The 22,266-nt window shown below is 48.9% G+C and overlaps 2 protein-coding genes across 6 annotated transcripts in view; one reads left to right on the top strand and one right to left on the bottom strand.

The window, feature by feature from the left end:
- The first annotated feature begins 1,087 nt into the window (after nucleotides 1–1,087).
- PRPH2 (peripherin 2) lies at nucleotides 1,088–14,684 on the top strand. The gene is made up of 3 exons (XM_004018823.5): nucleotides 1,088–1,668; nucleotides 11,474–11,720; nucleotides 14,472–14,684. Exons 1-3 carry the CDS (start codon nucleotides 1,088–1,090, stop codon nucleotides 14,682–14,684), a joined length of 1,041 nt encoding a protein of 346 aa, XP_004018872.1.
- A 4,110-nt stretch (nucleotides 14,685–18,794) lies between these two features.
- Nucleotides 18,795–22,266, bottom strand: part of UBR2 (ubiquitin protein ligase E3 component n-recognin 2) — a 103,734-nt gene continuing 100,262 nt past the window's right edge. For all 5 annotated transcript variants that reach the window (XM_060403186.1, XM_004018822.6, XM_012100676.5 and 2 more), the window contains one exon: nucleotides 18,795–21,044. In XM_060403186.1, coding sequence (XP_060259169.1) covers nucleotides 20,903–21,044 — 142 coding nt within the window. In that variant the 3' untranslated portion in view covers nucleotides 18,795–20,902. The remainder of the gene's footprint in view (nucleotides 21,045–22,266) is intronic.

Raw genomic sequence — 22,266 nt, 5'->3', positions numbered from 1 at the left:
GTAAGATGTTAAATATAGGGAAGCTGGTTGGAGGAAAGGAGTATTTAGAAACTCTGTATTTTCTGTTCATTCTTTTGTAAACCTAAAACTGCTCTAGGAAATAAAACCTATTACTTAAAAATAATAATAAATTTACAGATTCATCAAGGATGTACATCTCATTTCTGTTATCTTTGTTTACACTGGTGACAGAATTTTGACAGATGTTCAATCTGATGGGTCAAGTACGGTCTTTTATTGTTGTTTTGATTGCATTGCCCATTTGTTCTACTTAGATTGACATGTTTTCCAGATCCTTGGACCTTCCAGATTCACTTGTTATAAATCACCTGTTCATTTCCTTTGCCTGTTTTTTCAGTTCATTGTTGATTTTTTAAGATGTGGAACTGCGGCAGCTTTTTTTTTTTTTTTCACATGTTGCAAATGTTTTCTCACAATCTGTCATTTGTTTTTCAACTTGGATGATGATCGCTTTTGTCCCATTTGTTGTTGTTTAGTTACTAAGTCCTGTCCAACTCTTTGCCACCCATTAGACTGTTTCAAATTTTGAAGGAGTTTAGCCTGGAAATGTGCTTCTGGGGAGACACATGATGTGATCTGAGCTAGACTTGCAGATGAAGCCCATTCCTCTGGCCAGTCTCGTCTTTTTTGCTCCTGATGCTCCAAGCCGAACCCAGAGCTCTCTGCTCCAGGGTGTCCATGGAGGCGCTTCTTGAGCATGTTCTGAAACTGGCACGGCTTTATCTAATGGGATGAAGGTGGCTAAAGAGATTAGCAAGATGTCTTGTGGATCCCACTTTTAATCTGCAGCCTTCAGGCTGTCCCTCTTCGGTTGGGAAGGGAGCTACAGCGACGACGGGGAGGACTGGACCCTTCATGAGCTGCGATTCTGAGGTCCCTGCTCCCACTCGTGGGTTAACAGGGGTCCCGGGCTAGGGGGCACAACATGGGCAGCCCCCAGGGCAGCTCCCTGCAGCTTGGACCATCTGCACCTTTCCCAAGGCCCTGAGTCTTCGGCCTCCGGGCTTATTGAGGTCAGGAGTGAGATCTGTGCTGTGGGAGGCTACCCGGACTGCACCCTGCAAGTATGGCGCTGCTGAAAGTCAAATTTGACCAGAAGAAGCGGGTCAAGTTGGCCCAAGGGCTCTGGCTCATGAACTGGTTCTCCGTGTTGGCTGGTATCATCATCTTTGGCTTAGGGCTATTCCTGAAGATTGAACTCCGGAAGAGAAGCGATGTGATGAACAATTCTGAGAGCCATTTTGTGCCCAATTCCTTGATCGGGGTGGGGGTGCTGTCCTGTGTCTTCAATTCTCTGGCTGGCAAGATCTGTTATGACGCCCTGGACCCTGCCAAGTACGCCAAGTGGAAGCCCTGGCTGAAGCCGTACCTGGCCGTGTGTGTCCTCTTCAACGTGGCCCTCTTCCTGGTGGCCCTCTGCTGCTTCCTCCTGCGGGGCTCGCTGGAGAGCACGCTGGCCCACGGGCTCAAGAACGGCATGAAATTCTACCGGGACACAGACACCCCGGGCCGGTGTTTCATGAAGAAGACCATTGACATGCTGCAGATTGAGTTCAAGTGCTGCGGCAACAACGGCTTTCGGGACTGGTTTGAGATTCAGTGGATCAGCAACCGCTATCTGGATTTTTCCTCCAAAGAAGTCAAAGAGTGAGTGGCCTCCAGTCCTGGGGTCAGAGTGATGGGGACACAGAGACCCCAGCCTCTGACTCCCCCCTGTTCAGTGCCTTTTCCTTTCCATTGGGCACTCTGCGTATTCAACTTATTACTGGTGTGTGTGTGAGGGTGAACTTGATTGGACATACAGAATTATCTATCATTTTTTACCTATAAAATTAGCAGCATTATACAGTTCAACTTGATGTTTGGCTAAGACGGGAAGATAGCGTCAAGTTATAGAAGCAGCTTGAATGCTGGTGGCCAGGGGAGACCCAGCCAGGACCGTCTGCTTCATACAGGAGAGATGGGTCACATATACTGAGCTGGTATCTGGCTGCTTGCCTCATTCACTCAAAGTGAATGGATTCAGTCCTACAAGCATACATTTCTGGGCTGTTCCCTTGTTTTCCAACTTTTCAACCCTGAGCATCCATTTTCAAGGTGTTTGTCCCTGGATATGGTGGAAAGAGCAGAGGATGGGGGCAGTCAGGGGGTCTAAGCTGGAGCTTTGTCTCTACTGTTCATTAGATGGGGACCTTGGACAAGGCCTTTGACACCTTGGGCCCCCTCCTTGACCATCTCTCTCTTTTTAAAGTTACTTATTGCTGTGCCGGGTCTTCTTTGCAGGGCATGGACTTTCTCTAGTTGCGGCAAGAAGGGTCTACTGTCTGCTCTCTAGTTGAGGTGTGCAGGCTTCTCACTGTGTGGCTTCTGTGTGGAGCACAGGCTCTGGAGTGCACGGGCTTCAGTAGTTGTGGCGCATGGGCTTGGTGGCCCCTCGGCATATGGAATCTTCCCTGACTAGGGATTGAACCTGTGTCCCCTGCATTGGCAGGAGGGTTCTTAACCACTGGACCACTAGGAACTCCTGTTTGCCCATCTTTTAAATGAAGGCACCAAAATACACAACCTTGGTGTTTATCTCCTAGCCCTGTCTAGACCCTGGCATACAATGGGTGCTCAATAAATGCCTGCTGGTGTTTACTACTTAAGTAATAATAGTGCAACTTGATAAAGTGTTTCTAAAATGTTCTTGGCTTGTGTAAAAGTAACATCCTGAGGGGGATGTAAGGGAATGTTCCAGAGGAGACTCTCACTCTTTGTACTGACCCTGGCATACCCCTCTTCCCAGAGACCCATCATTCGAGCCTTGAGTCATTTTCCGGGGAAAGGTTGGCCAGCCCTAAGCTGGCAGCTCTCCCCCACCTCTTCTTTCTGTCCGGCTCTCTCTATCCCCTGGCTGAGGCTAGGGGTTCAGTTGCTCCCCCAGGTGGTTTATCCTCTGAGTGAGGCTGGTGAGTCAGGGGGACATGCACCTGGGACACGGGCACACTGGCTGCAGGACGTGGGCGAAGCCCAGACAACGCTGGTGAGCCCCAGAGGGAAGGGAAGTCAGAATGAAGGTCACTGCTGGGGACTGTATTTTCTCTGTGGGAGGGGATTACTTCTATAAATCCCTTGTCAAGGAGGCTTGTAAACCACTCTGCCCTTCCTAGGGGACAGGTCTGCAGGGACAGCACGAAGTGCCATGATTTATATATGCCACCCCAGAAGGTGTGAAGCCAGGGGGACAAGCAGAGTTCTGGGGGCTGGGGAGAGTGGGAGTTGATGGTAGAACCAGCTTTTGTGATGGGCAGTAAGGGGTTTCTCATCCTTTCTGTCATTTTCCTTGAACGTCTTCTGCAGGGTCAGTCCTTGACAAGACTTACAGGATCTCTCTGTAATCCCCAAATCCCCTTCTGTTCCAGGGTAGAGCAACATTCCAGGCCGCTTCACTCCCAGTGGTCGGCATATCCAACTTGTTAGGCCAGCATTACACTTGATCAAAATCACCTCAGTGCCCCATACCAGCTTATTGGTGTGAAACTGTCCTAACTCCACTGACTTGGAAAAAATTTTCTCTGCTGCACACACACACACACATATGGTCACAACATTAAGAGAAACTGAACATCCCTAACTGAGCCTGGCACTTGTGGGCTCAGCCAAGCATGGACAGATGGTTGGTTTTGGGAGATTTCTCACAGGAATCTTTAAGGTCAACGGCTGGTTCCTGAAGGCTCCTGATCATGGAGATCAAGTGGAATAATGCAAGATGTTTTACAAGAGTTTACAAGCCTTTGACCCACCCCCGCCCCCTCACCCCAGCCTGCCCTGTTGCTGTGTTGCTGGGGCTTTTGGGAGGAAAAGCATCCTTATTTGGTGGGCACAAAGCCTTTCCTGGGGAGTTTGTATTATTTTTAGTTGTTGTTATCTCCATTTTGTAGAAATTTGAGCCTCAGAGGGGTTAAGGGATGTTCCTAAAATCTCACAGCAGGAAGTAGCAGGCTGGAACTGGGGGTGGGGGAGACAGATTTTTGGAAAACAAACAAACCAGCTTTATGGACAGTATACTCCACACACCACACAACTCACCCATCTAAAGTGAGCCGTTCAATGGTTTTTAGTATTCACAGAGCTGTGCAACCAGGACTGAGGCTGATTTTAGAACGTGTTCAGCATCTCGCAGAGAAAGCTGCACCCTTCAGTGCTCACTCCGACCTCCCCCGCCCCCAAGTCCAAGTAGCCGCTACTCCGCTTTCTGTCTCTATAGGCTCCCCTGTTCTGGCCACTTCATTTTCAATGGACTCATGTGGGATTTGTCCTTTGGGGTCTGGCTCTTTGGTCAGCCCACTGTTATAAGATTTCACCCGTGTCGCAGCAGTGTCAGCGCTTGTTCCTTCTTCTGCTGGGACGCTGTCCCGCTGAGGGGAGGGCCAGCTCTTGATTCTGCTCTTTCCACTCCGCTGTTCCCCGATGACTGAAACCTCTGGAGGGGGCCAGTTTGCCTCAGGTCGTCCCTCCTCCTGTCTCTGTCTTGTTCTTTCCTTCCTTCTCTAGAGGCACAGGGGAAGGTGTAATACAGGCTCAACAAACACCTGTGGATCGTGGTGGGATTGCTATCCTTCCATGCCTGGATCTCAGATCATCACGAGGCCCCCCAGAAGCCAGGACCCCGCTCTCGAGACTCCCTGTGGGCTGTGGCACCCGGGACAGGACTGTGCTCACTTCTCCTGTGATTACTTTCTCTCTCCCTTCCCAGCTATACTACACTTGCTGTATATTGGGCTCTCTATGTGTATTAACCCAATTAATCTCCACCACCCCGTCAGAGACTTTATTGTCATCTCTCAGGTGAGAAAACTGAGGCTCTCAGAGGTCAAGCAATTTGCCAGGGTTCCACAGGTGTCACTCAGCTGGCACACAGGCAGGGCAGGGGGCTGTTATAACTGGGGAAGTCCTCAGAGGAGTCCAGGAATACCGCCTCCCTCAGAGACTCTTGAGTTTTCAGAGCAAGGAATTGGGATATAGATTTAGAATTCTTAACCAGAACTGCTTTTATTATTATTTTTGCATTTCAACTTTTAATGTAAAAAATTTCAAGCATTCACAGAAGTAGAGAGATTATAAGAAATCCCCATGTACCTATCACCGTATTTTGATAAATGTAAACATTCTCCCTTTCTCATTCCATCACTACTGCCCTCACTCCCCCAAAGCACACATCCAAGTACTAACCAGGCCCGACCTTGCTTAGCTTCCGAGATCAGACGAGATCGGGCGCGTCCAGGGTGGTATGGCCATAGACAAGAGATAAAGAGGATCTGTGTTTTTTGGCCTTTTTGTTTTTGTTTAACAGATGCACGATAGTAATCATGTCCACTAACACTACTATCATCTAATACCCTGTCTGTGTTTAGTATTCTCTGATTGTCTCAAGATGTCTTTTACAGTTGGTTTGTTCAAATCAGGATCTAAATCACACCTTGCATTTGGTTGTTAGGTGACCTAACAACCTTTCTTACTCTTAACGTTACCTTTTTCATGCCATGTGCGTCTTGGAGGAAGCCAGCCACTTGTCCTGCAGAATTCCTCACATTCTGGGCTTGGGTCGTTGCAGCCAAGAGCTGTCGTCATCTAACGTGCTCTGTCTCCTTTGTTCCTGTGTAAACCAGTAGTGGGGCTAAGGTGTGGCTAGATTCAGGTTCAGTTTTGGCAAGAACACCTAGTAGGGCGCTGCAATGGCACCAGGTGAGACATGATGTCTTCAGACAGTTTATAATTATAATTTTTTTTTTCGTTCACACCACTGGCATGTGGGTCCTTAATTCCCCAACCAGGGATGGAACTGTGCCCTCTGCAGGGGAAGCATGGAGTCTTAACCATTGAACCACCAGAGAAGTCCCTACACTCATTCCTTTAAGGTTTCTTCCTGTTTTCATGACCAGCTGAGCTTCAGGGTCTTGGGATGAGAGGCAGAGCATGAAGAGGCTCAGAGGCCTTGGCACCGTCAGCCTGAGGGGACTGTAAGCCAGAGGCCTGGCCTGGGGCCCTCAGTCTGAGGGAGAAGCTGGCACTGAGCTCTTGCACTTTACTGTCCTTTCCACGGAACCCACAGGACAGTAAACTCTTCCTAAACAATTAAGAGATATCTCAAAAATTCTCGACCTTGGCTAGGAGATCCCTCAGGCAGGGCTGTGTCTCCCCTCAGACTGGAGCTCCCTAAGGGTGGGGCCGTGTCTCCCTCAGACCAGGACTCCCTGAGGCCCTCAAACTGGGGCTCCCCGAGGCAGGGCTGTGTCTCCCCTCAGACTGGGGCTCCCTGAGGCAGGCCTTTGTCTCCCCTCAGACTGGAGCTCCCTAAGGCAGGGCTGTGTCCCCTCTCAGAGTGGAGATCCCTGAGGGTGGGGCCGTGTCTTCCTCAGACCGGGGCTCCCTGAGGCGGGGCTGTGTCCCCTGAGACCAGGGCTCCCTGAGGCGGGGCCGTGTTTCCCCTCAGACCGGGGCTCCCTGTTTCTCCCGCTGAGACTGGACTCTCTGGTGCAGGTCTAGCTCTCTTATCAGGCCAGTTCTCCCTGAAAGCAGTGCAGTGTCTCCTCTCAGAGTGGGGCTTCCTTGGGAAAGGCTGGGTCCCCTCCTTTCCCCCTGCCCTTCAGAGAAATACTAATACTGTACTTGCTGTATACCAGGTTCCTATGTGTCATCTCTCAGGTGAGAAAAATGAGGCTCTCAGAGGTCAAGCGATTTTCCAAGTTGTCCCACAGGTGTCGCTCAGCTGGCACACGGGCTGGGAATTCACTCTTTATCATTTCACACTCCTGGATCCCTCCTCTCCCTCCTATGCTTGTTTTCATATGGTGTTCCTTATTGATTTATTAATTCACCTACTAAATTATAGTTTTTTCCAGGAAAATTCCAATGTGATGATTTTCCTAAATTGTATCTTGGCTGTGAGAGAGTGAGCTAGAACAAAGCCTTACCTTAATCAAGACCCCTACAACTCTTGGTGAGCCCTGAGCAGAGATTTGTAGCTTGGGAAATACTCTGATATAAATAGCCAGCTCACCAACTAAGGAGCTCTCCTCTGCCTGACTTTGTCTTAAGAGGGTGAGTGAGTGGAGCCTTAATCTGTGGTTGGAACTGGGGCGAGTGCTAAATAAACAAGAAAGTACTCCTGAGGGAGGGGGAGGGTTAGTTGCAGAGATATGGGACCCCAAGAGGTCCTAGGCTGGGGGAAGCCCAGTGTCAATCAAGCCAGGGCTGCCCTCCCTTAGGCCCCAGGATGCCTCAGGGAGGATGAGGCAGGTCTGTAGGCCTTACCCCAGTTGAGGGAAACATGGGGAGTGCACAGGAGAAATGATGGTAGGCAAGGAAGGGCTCCTGGGACAGGGAACAGTGGCGAGAACACACACCTTTCTAGGGAAGTTTAGCTAGAAAAGGGCTTCCCTGGTAGCTCAACTGGTAAAAAATCCACCTGCAATGCAGGAGACCCCAGTTCGATTCCTGGGTCGGGAAGATCTCCTGGAGAAGGGATTGGCTACTCCAGTATTCTGACCTGGAGAATTCCATGGACTGTATCGTCCATGGGGTCACAAAGAGTTGGACACGAATGAGCGACTTACACTCCTCTAGCTAGAAAGAGCCAACAGGCAGGAAGGCCCTGGAGACTCTGAGGAAACTCTGAGGGGCGAGTTGGGAAACTGCTGTGGGCTGGTCTTCCACTTCCTGTGTAACTTGGGTGAAGGCTTGCCCTGCTCTGGGCCCCATTTCCTCCTTGGTAGAACAGTCCAGTGGGCTGCAGGGTCCCCCCAGATGGCCAAGAGTGGGGAGGATCCAGCATTCTCTCAGAGCCTGTGTCCTGGGCATCCACTGACTGCCTCATCTCACCCTCCCCACAGTCTCTGATCGTCCCACCTCACACAGTCCACAGCTCACATGTGCAGATTCGGGACTCAAAGGCCAGCTCTCTGCGCTGTAACCCATTGCCCTCCATGGGGATGCTGGGCCTGGCCTAGGTAGGAGTAGGTTCCAGGGGTGACTGCAGGTCAGAAACAGGGACGAACAGCATCTGTGTTTGGGGACCAGGGCTGTGGGGGCAGCTGGCCCCTCAGGATGGGGCTGGGAGCCCCAAGGTGAAGGTTGCTGCTCCAGTTCCACCCTGGCCAGTGGAGCCTCGTGCCACACAGGCCTGTTCAGATGGCTGCTCCCAGGCACTCAGGGTAGGTGAGCTTCAGCAGCGACCCCTCCTGTCCTTGGACAGATGCCGCCCAGCCCCAGCCAAGGGCCAGCAGGGAGCTCTGCCCTTGAGGGCTGGGTCACAGCAGGGGCTCCCCTCTTCTCCACAGCCGGCAGGGCCCACACCACCCGCTCACGCGTGGCTGCTCCCCAGCGGAATAGAGTGGTCTATTCCACCCTCACAGCTGCTCCCTGAGGACACACAGGTTTCCTGCAAAAGCTCTTGTTCAGTCACCCAGCCCAGCCTCGGCCCAGGAGTCCACATTTGCTGCACAGTTAATATGTACCAGGCACTCTTCTAAGCCTTTTTACATTCCCTTCACACAATCCTCATGTCCAGTTCATTTTACAGATAAATAAGCTGAGACCCACAAGGGTAAGGTGGTCCAGAGGGATGGATCTGGAGTAAACTAAGGCTGTTCTGCTCTCATCACGGTCCTAGTCCTAGACCACCTGTGCACCCAGGGCCAGGTGTGCTGTGGGTCCTGTCCATGAAGCAGAGGCCAGGGACTGCAGGGCAGGTGGAAATATGGTCGCCATGACCCAGGCACGGATTGTTCTGGAACCAAGGAGGCCACACCATGTAGTATGGCATGGTCTTAACCATACCGATCAGCAGACAGTTCACCGAAGACAAACCACAAATGGATCTTAAAACATATCAAAAGATTCCCAATTACACTTACAATGAGAAAAAAAAAAAAAGAAATTTAGAACAACTTTGGAGATACTATTTTTCATCTATCAGGTTTTGGCAAAGATCAAAAACAGGACTTGTGTGGGTGTGGCCAGTGGAGATGTCACTGTACAATCCCCCAGAGGAGACAGATGGCAGAGCTTGGGTGCAACCACCGATGGGCCCTGATGCAGAGACTTCTCTCCTAGCAACTGATGCTCTAGATATGGTCCCAGTATGTGAACTGACCCCGTACATGCTTGTTTCAACACGAAACTGGGAGAATCCCCGATGTCCATCAGTAGGGACCTTGATAGTACCCCATGGGCTATCTGCACACTGGGGATACCATGCACCTCATTAAAACCTGGAGAACACTCCCCACTGACAGATATAAAAGATCTCCAAGGTATCGTTAAGGGAAAAAATAATGGTTTAAGGCAGTGTCAATATAATGTGACCATTGGGTAAAAACAAAACAAACAGGAAGAATTTTTGCAAAATCTGAATTTGCTTGTCCATGTGTGAGGCCTGTGTAGGACAGACAGAGCTGGCCACAGTGAGGGCACTTGGAGGCCAAGAGACAGGATAGTGGGAGAATTTTTTCAATCAAGGAGATATTACTAGAAGCTAAACATTAACACGTTTTTTTTTTCTGGCTGAGTGGCATGCGGAAACTTAGTTCCCTGACCAGGGATCAAACCATGCCCCCTGCAGCGGAAGAGTGCAGTCTTAACCAGTGGACCTCCAGGGAAGTCCCTGAACATCTTTTAATTTTTTAAAAAATATTTATTTATCTGGCTGTGCCAGGTCTTAGCTGTGGTACTTGGGATCTTCAGTCTCTGTTGTGGCAGGTAGGAGCTAGTTCCTTGACCAGGGATTGAATCCAGGCCCACTGCATTGGGAGTACAGTCTGAACCACTGAACCACCAGAGAAGTCCTTGACCGTCTTTTTAAGAGTATAATTAATTACCATTTCAATAAGCATTGGAAATAACTTCTATTACGAGCAACTACATGCTCCCTGTTCTTATGTTGTAAAAGTCTGCTGTTATGATGTAATAATGCCTTGCAATTAAAAAATAAACTTTAAAAAACACATTTTTTATTCAAGACAACATGCACATAATCAAGTGTGCAAATCTTAAGTGCACAGCTACATAAACTTTTTTTTTTTTTTTTAATTTTTGGCTGCACCATGAGGCTTGTAGAATCACAGTTCCCTGACTAGGGATTGAACCTGCGCCCTCTGCAGTGAAAGTGCAGAGTTTTAATCACTGGACCACCAGGGAAGTCCCTGCCCCTTTAAATTTTGAATCCACATAAATGCATGGTGTGCTCTGCTGCTGCTAAGTCACTTGAGTCGTGTCTGACTCTGTGCGACCCCATAGATGGCAGCCCACCAACCAAATATAAATAAATAGAGAAATGTGAAAGTTGGGCAAACTGCATCCTTCAGGTGAATAAAGCTCTTCCACCCAGCAGGGAAGGGTGGGGCAGGGCTCATTGTGGATGGAGAGCAAGCCATGGGCAAAGACTCATTCCTTGCCCCTGCTGCAAAGGCCCAGGGCCGGAGCAGGCCTTCAGGAAACATCTGCTAGACAGAACTGATCTGGCCAGAGGGGGTGCTGGTTGGTCTCCAGAGCTGTAAGGAGGAGATGAGGTTAGAGAAGGGGCTGGGGGCTAATGCTGATGGTCACAAATGCCAGGCAGAGCCTTGTCTCACACTTACCACCTTTCCTGCGGCTCTCATCCTACCAGCCTGGCACAGCTCCAAGAAATCACTGCATGCCAGGCCCTGGCAGCACATAGAGTTGTTGGGTGATTTTTTTGGCATAAATCTTTATCTTGGACTTTATAAAAACTGATGTGGTGCTCCATAGACTGGGGTCAAATGTTGTCTACAGTGCAACATCCATGTTCTAACACACATAATGGCTTCCAGGAGTACAGTGCTTGTGTTGATCTTGTGTTCAGTTGGGTTAAAACAACGGGCAATACAAGAATGAACACATTCCTAATGTACGTGATTCACTCTTGTCTAAATGCCCCGTCCTGTGACTTCCTTCCTATCTACACTGCTAGTTATCCCAGGATCTTGAAGAAACACTGAGCCACTAATAGGCTACCCTCTGGCAGATCAGTACAGTGAACAGCACTCTCGATCTCAGTTTTACCAAAGGTTGCTCGGAGGCTTCCAGGGCATTTCAGGATCAGCACGTCCACAGAGTCCTTGAAATGTCTTGTAAGATTTTGTGGAATCTCCTTTGCTATACAAGGGCTAAAATACAGATGTTCCTTATTTACTTGCTTCTTGGCTTATCATCTGTCTCAACCCTCTAAATTTAAGCTCCAGGAAGCCGGGGCCTTGGCTTTCTGGGCCACTCTTCCATCTTCAGCAGTTGGAATAGTGGCTGGCATGTAGCTGATGAAGAGCAAATTAGTTCTTGAGAAGAATGAGGGAATGAATATCCCAGATTTTCAGAGATGAGGGGTGAGAGAAACTGGCACCTGCTGAGAAGTCCAGGAGGCCGGTCTCAAGCCAACTATCTGTTTCTTCTGCAGTCGCATCAAGAGCAACGTGGATGGGCGGTACCTGGTGGACGGTGTCCCCTTCAGCTGCTGCAACCCCAACTCACCACGGCCCTGCATCCAGTACCAGCTCACCAACAACTCTGCACACTACAGCTACGACCACCAGACGGAAGAGCTCAATCTGTGGCTGCGTGGCTGCAGGGCCGCCCTGCTGAGCTATTACAGCAACCTCATGAATACCATAGGTGCTGTGACGCTCCTCGTCTGGCTCTTTGAGGTAGGCCCTGGTCAACGAGGGGGCAAGACAAGAGGGACTCACCTGCCCCACTGGGATTCATGGGGTGGAGCTGGGCCCGGGACTCCCTCCTGGGAACCAGCCCTCTGCTGGCATGCAGGCAGGCCCAGGCTTGAACACTGGCACTCCACTTTTTGTTTCTGTCCTACCACTTAAAGAAGAGTTGAAATGCATATCACAAAAAATCAATCATTTTAAAGCGAACAATTTGGAGGCATTTGGTACATTCACAGTGTTGTGCGACTACCACCTTTATCTTGTTCCAGAATACTTCCACTACCCCCTCAAAAAAACCTCACATTCATTATGCAGTCACACCCCTCCAGCCCTCCCGCTAAGCCCCTGGCAGCCACCCATTTTTGTTCTGTCCTTGTGGCTTTATCAATTCTGGACATTTCATATAAATGGAATCTTGTAATATATGACCTTTCATGTCTGATTTCTTTCACTTTGGATGTTTTTGAGGTTCATCCTGTGTCTCCACATTTTGCACCTGAGGTCTCAGAAACTTATTTAACCTCTCTGTTTTAGGGGACTGACAGCACTTAGCTCTGGGGCTACTGGGAGGCAACAGGAGTTACAGGCACATTGATTTGTGCTTCTCTTTGAAATTCTGGTAGCAGTTTACTGGGTATTCTGATTATCTGTAGGTTCATTTTCCATTACCTATTTGGTTTAATTCCTCTCTGTAGCTGTAGGGCTTGGGATGTAGCAAGCCCTCATTCATTCATTTGTTGAAGAAATAATTCTCAAACACCTGAGTGCTGGGCGCTGTCCTGGGTGCTGAAGAAGAGCCCATGTCAAGAAGGGGTAAACTGAGGTAGCACAGAGGGTGACTCATGGGCTCCTGCTTTGAGCTGACAGCAGGAAGCCCAGCCTACAAAAGCTAAATTCACAAAGCCAGGAATATTAGGTGAGGAAACTGCCCATCAGAGATTCACTGAAAGTTTCCCTTAAGTAAGTCTATCTTTAGTGCTATGGAAATTCACAGGTAGCTGTGTTCTCATTTGAGACACACCACTTCTAACTCACCATGTCACACCAGAGGGGTTGAACTGCCTGTTGAGGGGGGATGAGAAGGGGAGGGAGGCCTTCTCACACTGAGGGAAACGCAAGCATATTCATGGAGATTTACTGGTCCCTGGCTCCTTGAGGCAGAGTCTCAGGAATGAGTCTTAGGAATGAGTGGGTACAATAAGAAGAAAAGGTTAGAAGGTAGAATGAGGATAGAAGGCTAGAAGATCGCATCCTTGAAAACCCATGAGAAGAAGAAAGGATAACTGAAGTCACTGGGGAAATGGACTTCCACTGGCTGCCTCTCTGCTTACCCACTTTTCCAGAAATCTAGCAACTGCTTAAGAAGAGGAAGTTCACTGGGAACAGGGAGTTTGCATGCCCCTGACTTTGGCTTGAGGCTTTTAGTGGGCAGACTCTGCGATGGGCACAAGGGTGGCTGAGCTGATAAGATTCTGCCCTCAGCCTTGCCCTCCTGGGTTTCACAATCCAGTGAGGATATGACGCCTCAATAATAATACTAGTGCAAAATTCATAGTGTGGCAGGAGGCCTTCTTGAGGAAAGAAGGAAAGAATCAGAATGGGCACGTGGGTACCAGGAGGACTTCCTGGAGGAAGGATTTTTTCACTGTAAAAATATCTTATTAAACTTTCCGTCAACAATAATTATAATAAACCCCTAAAACTACTAGCTACTATTATCACGCACTACCATAATTATAAAATACTCCCAGGGCATTCATTCTCAGATGTCTACTGAGGCCCTATCACCATGCGGTGCCCTCCTAGGGCTGTGACAGCGGGTGAACCAGACGCATCAAGGGCACTCGTGCCCTCAGGGAGTGGATGTTCTCTGTTAGTGGGCCTAGGCCTCTCACAGACTTTGCTATACTATCAAAGGAAGAGTGCAAGCAAAGCAGGAATTTGTGTAGAAGCAAGTGGCCAACACAATACAGGGTGAGAAGAGCAGAAAGAATACTTACCACGCTGCCTAATAACCAACTACAGCTGCCACACTCCACACACACCAAAGTGTCACAGCACGCCCATGGAACAGGTGGTACTTCATCTGAAAATCTGCAAACCAGACAAGCAAACTGAGGCTTCCTGGTCACACGGCTGGCTAGGTGCCAGGGCTGAGGCTTGAATCCAGGCATTCTGGCACCAGAGTCTGTAGCAGTGACTGCCAGTGAACAAATCCAAACCAATCACCCACTCACCCCCATACTAATCAGAATAACAGAAATACAGGGAAACCATCTATTACCTTGTTTGCAGGAAAAAAGATGGCTTTTTATTCTGTCCAGCAAATAGTTGCTGAGCACCAAGTATGTACCAAGCAATGTGCTAGGAATGAGGTGGAGGTGGGCATGGAGAAGGAGCCCAGGATTAATGCCCCCCAGGACAGGGGAGACGTAAGGGGAGGGGCACCCCTAATATGCTAGGTAGAGAAAACAGCACATGGTAAAACTGGGAAGGAGAGAGGTTGGGGTGGGCAGGATCCTAAGAACCCTGGAGTGACTGGAAAGGGAGGAGAACAGGGTCAGAGGTGAGGTGGGGGCAGCGGGAGGTGTTTCGAGCACTCAGGCATGGCTGGGGCAGGCAGGCCTTCGTCAACTCAGACCCGACAGAGCCTTGTCTGAAGGGTCTCCGTGGTTTCTGGGTAACACCTGCTCCAGCTACTTCCCTACTCCTGTAAGTCTCCTCTCCCCACACCAGGTGACCATCACTGTTGGGCTACGCTACCTGCACACGGCGCTGGAAGGCATGGCCAACCCCGAAGACCCCGAGTGCGAGAGTGAGGGCTGGCTTCTGGAGAAGAGCGTGCCGGAGACCTGGAAGGCCGTTCTGGAGAGTGTGAAGAAGCTGGGCAAGGGTAACCAGGTGGAAGCCGAGGGAGAGGACGCAGGCCAGGCCCCGGCAGCAGGCTGACGGCCCTGCGGCCCCCTCCCCTCCAAACACTGAAAAGTAGTGGACTCCAGGAACTTTGGATACCCCCCGGATCCCATCAGAATCTCCCGAAGAGGGCCGCCGTCTCACAGAGGCTCTTCTGGATGCTGGGATTTACTATTCAGGGCCCCTAAACACTTCTGTTGAATCAATGTCTCAACCTGTGAGTGCACGAGTCCTGCTCAGCCCCACCGCCCGGGACGCACCTTCACGGTGGGCTCATGGAGGGCCTCTCAGTGGGAGACTCTGCAGTCACAGGAATTCGGTTCCCCCGGAGGCCACTGGCCACAGCTGAGGGCTGCTCTCCTTTCACAAGCCGGCTGTTCTGGTGAGCTCCAAGTTGCTTCATTCTATATCCAAGTGTCTCTTGGTGCATAAGCCCAGGAATTCACAAATGTACTGGACATACTGTCAGTTTTTCAAATGCAAAGACTGAGAGGTCAGCCACTTCACATAATTAGAGACGGTGAGGGACAGTTATGTTTTTTTGAGTAATGGTCTCTCCAAAGCACTGAGGGCTCCAAAGAGGAATTTTCAATCATGAGGCAAGAGAATTTAAGAGAGGGGATGATATCCCCCTGCAAAAACACAGCTTTTGTGAACCTTCACAAGCCCTCAGCACTTAGCCAGGAGTGAGCCACGGGCTGAGGGAGTGGGGCTGCTGGGGGTTCCAGATAACGTGCCGGCTGACCTCCTTGGGCTTGTCCGTGGAAGCGCTGGGTCTGCGGCAAAGGAGCAACAATGAGATGAGAGTCCCCCGTTTGGAGACTGGGCCTCACCTCCAGTGGGCCCAGGGACGCCCAAAAGGTGCTGTGACAGCCCCTGGACAACACGAGCCGTCCACAGTGGAGGGTGGAGTGCTCTGCGAGCTCTGTCCTGTTTCTTCCCCCAAATATCCATCCTGCGAAGGGTACTTCCTGAACACCTCTGTGTTAGAAGATTCTTTGCAACTTCTCTTCTTCCCATGCTAGTAACTGCGAAAGAAGTTTTCACTTCCCTCCGGAAAAAAAGAGAGAAAAGAAGCTTTAAGGGGAAGGAGGGAATGATTTCATTGCTGTCCTGAGTCTTCAGTGTGGAGATAGTAAGACTTCTGGTGCTGCCTGGGCTATGTGCTGGGGCTCGAACTCTCCCAGACCAGATCAAAAATGTTTGAATATCCTGTCAGACTCTGGTCTCAGGTAATTAGACTTCTGAGTGTGCAGACCAAGGGATGATCCACGTGGGCAACACTGAGGGAGTCAAGCCCTCGGATGAGGGTCCCGGAGCTCTCCACCCCCCAGGGGTGCTGAGAACCATCCAGAAAATGCCACTCCAGGCCCGCACACTTGACGATGCTGTTGACAGCTGTACAATAGACATTAAAAATTATATTATACAAAAATCACCTTGTTAAATGCCTGTCTTAAATGTAGGTGCTAAATGTGTTTAGCACAGGAACCCAGATTCTCGCTGATACTTGCTAACAAAACCAAGCGAATCCTGACACTGAACGGAGGCACTGCTCACGATCAGGGAGCTGTCTCTACAGCGCAGGTGTCACCTCGCCTCTGATCTGCGAGAACAGGGGCCATCAGGTTATCCAAATAATCTCAACATTTCCTAGTATTTGGACCAGGACGGAATTTAGTATTTTAGTATGTGGAATCTCAATTTAGGGATTTAAACAAAAATTCCAAATCTTCCCCCCACCCCCCACCCCCACCCCATGCTCTGGTCAGAATTTGAGCGCTGTTGAGAGGATGAAGGGTGAACAGACCCTACAATAAATATCAGTTGATTCTGAGCAGACTGTGTAGGGAGCCCGGAGCTGGTGTACTGAATTAGGGACATGCAGATGACAATCTGCTGGAGGAGGAGGCCAAAGACACAATGCAGGAAGCTCCCTCAGCATCCTACGTCCCTCGCCGGGGAAGTGAAACCACTGGAGGCAGTGCGCTCATACAAAGGGGGTAAATTCTCAAAGTCTCTCACTTACAGGTCGCAGAACAGAAAGGGGTGGGGTGGGGTGGGGGCTGTGGACTGAGCCAGGAGGAGGGCGGTCTTTCACCCCAGGTCAGGCGAGCAGGAGGCAGAGGACAGGGCAGTGAGCACCCGTTACGTTACATAAGAAGTGGTTGGGCTAGGCTCCATCTTGAGTGTTTATTTTAAAAGGAGCCTCGGGAAAAGCAAAGAAGGAATACTGGGGGAGGGAAACCTAAGCTCAGGTCTTTGTCTGAATGTCCTGAGCTGGGCTGTCACACAGCAAAATGCATAGGCAGCAACGCCCGATAGCTGCTTTCTCAGCATACAGACTGCATCTCTGACTGAGGTGGTATGCCATCCTCACAGTCTTCTCAGGTAGCTGCCAGAGGAAACTGCCCATCTTGTTTGGTCCTCTACAAGCGCCCAGCAAGACTGGGACCAGCTTTTTTCCTGTGTCTAACCTCAGTCTTTCTTTGGGCCAGTGTAAGTTCATTTCTCCCAAGGGACTCTGCTTTTCAAATCTTGCCTGCCCAACCCTGGGGGAAGGTGAGAGATGAAGACAGTATCTTAGAATTTCTGTTTTTAAAACAACTACTCCACAGTGAAGGAGCAGTAACAGCTATTCCGAACATTTAATAGGTGTCTCAGTATCTGGGCCTCAGCTCAAGACCACACAGCCTCCTGCAGCATTTTCAAGCCCAGGACTGAGCCCCCAGTCAATAAACCCTGAGTAACCTCAATTCAGGTTAATAAGATTAGGCGCTTGCTCCGCACACTCCCCCGCCTCTTCTCTCCTTCTGCAGGCACCTGTAACGCTACGCCAGCAGGTCTGCAGCTTAGTCAGGGGCAGGCATGGGGTGGTGCAGGACAGTCAGGGGCTCTGCCCTGCTACCAGATCCAAAGGCAGTGCAGCCAGCCAGCAGCAGTGTGTGTGAAGGGCTAGGAATGTGCGGGAATAACATGGAAGTTCTGGGGGAGGATGCCCTCCTGGTCTTAAGAGGACGAGATTGGCTGGAAGAGAGGAAATATCAGAGCTTGATTCCTGAGGGCGTTGTATCTTGTCCTCTAAATCAGAGGATGCATGTTAAGTGGCAAAGTGAAGAAGGTCACATGAGCCTGGTATAAAGAAAAATCGCCCAATGTCTTTTACCTGATGACCGTGTAAACATCTGCACAATAGAGCTCGACTCAGTAACGGAAAACCCGGATGGCCCTCAAACGCCATCAGTCTTCTTAGAGAGAAGCCAGACTCAAAACGCTACGTGTGATATATTTATCTAACACTCTGGAAGACGCAAGACAAAGGGACAGAAAAAATTACTGGTTGTTTGGGGTCACAATTGGGGAAGGTGCCCAAAAAGGGGCACAAGAGAACTTAGGGCGGTGCAACGGAACCAAACTGAGTGTGGTTAGAAAACACCTGTATGCATTTGTCAAAATGTATAAAATCATCCACTAGAAAGGGTGAATTTCATTATTTGGAAAATAAACTTCCACAAACCTGACTTAAGAAAAAACAGAAGTAGGGACAAAGTAAGAAGGGAGCATGTCAGAGGGACTTAATGAGTCCTGGAACTTTGATGTTAGGATCAGGGAAGGGAGTAAACTAGGAGCAGCATTAATGACCAGGAGACAGAGGAAGCACACTGGAAACTGTTTTATTTGATGCTTTCCTTTTAAGAAGATTTTCAAGAGCACTCGTAGGCAATGACTCCCTTGCAAATGCAGCACACAGCTTCCTTGGTGTATGTGTCTGGGGACTGTAAGGACCTGGCAATCACTAGGTAAGAAGAGGCAAGAGGAGTTTAAACCTGAAAACAGCTTCCAGCTGGGAGAGGCGTTGAGGGCCGTTTCCCCAGTGATTTGAGGTCCAAGATAGTTCAGAAAGGTTACAAGCTGTCATAGTCAATCAATATGAGACTTAATCAGCTGAAATGATGAGCAAGCTTTCTTCAGAAGGTCAAAATAGTTTGGCTAACAGCCATAGTTATTGACGCTAATAATATAAGCATCTTAAATTTCAAGCTAATACAGATGTCCCACTTTATTTGTAGCAAGGTGACATGGGGGACAATTCCACTGCATTTCACCGTGTGAAACAAAATAAAGGAAATGTAGGTAGACCCAAAGTAATGTCAACACCTAAAGCATTTATTTGGATATCTTTAAACTTTTTACATATGATACATTCCCAATTTTACAAGTTGTCCACAGATAATAAAGTTATAGCCAATTTATTAAACAGATATGATTTTTCCCTGATATGGAAAGCATGTTTATATAAACATTTCTACAATAAACATAATACATGCGGAACAAATCATAAGACTAAGATGATTCCTTAGTTGGGGAAGACGACTGGCTTAGTGATACACACGCCAGAAGACAAAAGGGTGTGTTGCTGCCTGATGTGAATTCACTTCCTCTCAGACTCCCTGGCCTTCTCAGAAAACAGAATCCAGGGACCCCCTCTGCGAACAGCAGGCTTGTATGAAGTCAGTTTTAAAAGTTGGAGTATTGTTATGATTTAGTGAAGAAGTTTATAATCCTACTACAGAGGGAGAAACCTGGTTTTATTCAGAGTTTAAGCTTGGTTAACAACTGGAGAAAAGCCAAAAGAAGTTGGACTTAAAGCTAAAGGAGTGGGGATGTGACCAAGCCCAAAATAAACATTAAAATCATGATGCCATCCACAGACCACACCACCAGAAAGGGAGAAAGGCCAGAAGAGGGGGGTAAGCGCTGGGTTCTAATGTGGATTTTCCTCCTGTTGAGCAAGAAGCGCCTCCTCTCAGATGGGTGAGTCCGTCCCAGGCAAGAAGGGTCAAGTTCATCCTTTCAGAGGAAGGGGTTCTTCACACACCACCCCGGTGAAGCAGCGAGTGTGGCTCCTGCGCCCCCACTGCCTTTAGCTGAAAGTCTGGATTTCTGGCCTTCCTCCTGGGTGTACTGCGGAGGGTGTGAAGCTGAGCAGGACACAACTTTTAGACGCAGTTCAAAGGAAACTGAGTGGAACGGCTATCTGCATTGGCTAAAAGAGTCCAAGAGCCTCTTATTTATTATTCATTCAGCCCTTAGTCCCTCCTCAGAGAGACTCCGAACTGACTCCTCCCCCAAATCTGCCACCACCCTCCACGTACCCAAGCTTTCAGCACACATGATCACGCGAGAGTGGTGGGTGGCATGGCATGGTTATGAACTATTTTACTAAGCGGCTATCATTCTAGGAAGGCACCTCTTAGTAAGAACAATAAGGTTAAAAAATAATAATAAGCCTGGGCACACAGGCTGTCCCAGGAATGTACTAAGTGAACTAGCAGGTAAATAGCAATTCATCTATTCCAGAAAATGCTGGAAGGGTGGGTGGGGGTGAGGGAATTTCGAAACACTGAATTCTCATTTTTTCTGCAAGTGCTTGATTCTAGATGAATACACTCTTTCAACTTAGTCTTAGAAATAACAATATATTATCTGAAAAATTAGGATACTCTTAAGTTTTCAAAAAGCCCTTTAAAATGAGTATTTTTTCCTCAAAGCCAAAAGCCTCGCAAAAAGAAAAAAAAAAAAAAATAGAGGTGGGAATCCAACCTTGTACAGCCCGGAAAATCAGCTGGCACATAAAGACACCACCATCTCCCCTCTGGATTCCCACAGGCTCCTCCAGCAAGAGTGTCCCCCAACCCCCTCACAGCCAGTGGAAACAGGGAATGCCACTTTCGAAATATACTTCTTTGCTTAGAGGTAGGGTCCCATCAGCTGTGGGTACACTGATCCAGCCCCAAGGTTGAGAGTCACTGAGCGGGACCAGGAAGTGTGACCCCCAAAAGACCAGAGACTTTGCTTCCTGCTGCTGTTGAATCAGCTTCCGGCCTGGAGTTCCCTGTGCTCAGTAATGTGACATGGCTCAGATGACTGGGGAACAGTCAAACGCAGTCAGATGCCCGCAAATGGGCTGAGTCCAGCCCAGGAGGAGAAGCTCCTTCCTGGATTCGAAAATCAAGAAGTTATGTTTGAAGGACACAGCAAACGATCCAAGAAAATCTGCTGGCAGAAAATGATTTTCATCAGTTCCTGGAGCCAGAAGCTATAAAAATAAAAACTGGCGGGGGCGGGGGGGCAGCGGGGGGAAAGCTTAAATAATTCATTTCCAAATTCAGAAGAAGCTATTTCCTATTTTCTTTCTTGAAAAGCCAGCTGGTTTACAAAAACCCAAGTTCATGTATTTGGTAGTGACGTAGCTATAGGTGTTGCCAGTCAATGCCAACCAGTGTCTGGTTTGCTTCCTGTGCGTGTCCAATTTCCTCTGTGATGCTGTGCTGGTGCCAGAGCTTCTGGATCTTCTTGAATCGCTCTCTGCACAAATGTAAAGGATTTCCCCGTCTAGAAAGAAGACACATGTCACTCAGGAGGCATTTGGTGGTGTATTCATCTATTCTACTCCAACCTTTCCTGGTTTAGGAAAAGTTAACGAGTTCATTGGGTTTAGATCCTCTGCAAAATTTCTCTTTGGCAGGCATCTGTGGCTATTAATATGTTAGCTCTGACCGTTTGCTAGGAGCAGCTGAAGGGGAGTAAGTGTAGAAAAGAAGAGAAAAACAAAACAAACTACACTGACTCAGGCTGGGGTGAGGAACAGGAGGGTGGGGTTGAGCAGGAAGTTAACGTTGAGAGGCTAAAACTATGCATTCATTGTCCATTTTGTTGGTAAAATGTAAAACAGGGAGTGGCAGGGGGGAGGATGAAAACATTACACAGGTAAAAATGCTCTTCCAAGTACGTCTTTCAGATCCAATGTTTAAGCAAAGCAGCCAAACATGAATAACTCTGGTGTCCAACGTAACCAGACAACAGGAGTTGGTGAGCCTGAGGCCTTGGCTCCCGACTCAGAGCACCAGTCCTCTCAACTCTCCATCCAGGGCTCCTCCTCCTAAGAGCCCACGTTTCTTTTTTCTTTTTTTTTCTGTTTGGCTCATTTCTTTTTTCATTCAATCTTCCATTTATTCATCCAACAGTATTTATTTAGAACTTGTTATATGCTAGTTCACTGTCCCGGCCACATAAAATTTAGCCCAGGAGACAGACAGGCAGTAGGCAGGTAAACACAGTGACTCCGGGTCAGAACGTGGGCTAAGAAGAAAATGAAGCCAGCCAGTGCGACAGACCTACTCAGAGGCCACGCTAGCCAGGGAGGCCAGGAGGACTTCTCTGAGGAGGTGGCACTGGACTGAGGCCAGCAGGAGTCAGCCACGTGCTTATGGTGGCACGGGACGAAGGGGGATGGTAGGGGTGGCACAGAATCATTAGAAATACACCAGGAACTCATCTGGAATACGCAAGGAATACCCACAAGTCAGAAGAGACAAAAAGAAAACTCTCAGTTACCAGTGGTTATACAACAAATCACCCCAGAGTTAAGGGCTCTGAGGCATTTCTCAGAGCACCAGGTTGAACCATCAACTGGTGGCACAAGTGTATGCTTGCGGTCAGTCAAGTGTCTCGGGAGCCCAACTACTTATCTTGCCTTGGTTTCCAGGCCTTCAACTTCTGCTCCCCAAGCCTGGGAACCTACATGTAGGTTAAGATTTTTACCCCATTTTGGCAA

This window comes from Ovis aries, chromosome 20 (assembly GCF_016772045.2).
Source record: "Ovis aries strain OAR_USU_Benz2616 breed Rambouillet chromosome 20, ARS-UI_Ramb_v3.0, whole genome shotgun sequence".
Taxonomy (NCBI): domain Eukaryota; kingdom Metazoa; phylum Chordata; class Mammalia; order Artiodactyla; family Bovidae; genus Ovis; species Ovis aries.
The sequence above is the reverse complement of the archived record's forward strand: the minus strand, read 5'-3'. Positions and strand labels throughout refer to the sequence as shown.

Coding starts and splice junctions, on each gene's coding strand:
- PRPH2 (XM_004018823.5), top strand. CDS start 1,088: ATGGCGCTGCTGAAAGTCAAATTTGACCAGAAGAAGCGGGTCAAGTTG. Junction 1,669..11,473: donor TCCTCCAAAGAAGTCAAAGA/GTGAGTGGCCTC, acceptor TTTCTTCTGCAG/TCGCATCAAGAGCAACGTGG. Junction 11,721..14,471: donor TCCTCGTCTGGCTCTTTGAG/GTAGGCCCTGGT, acceptor TCCCCACACCAG/GTGACCATCACTGTTGGGCT.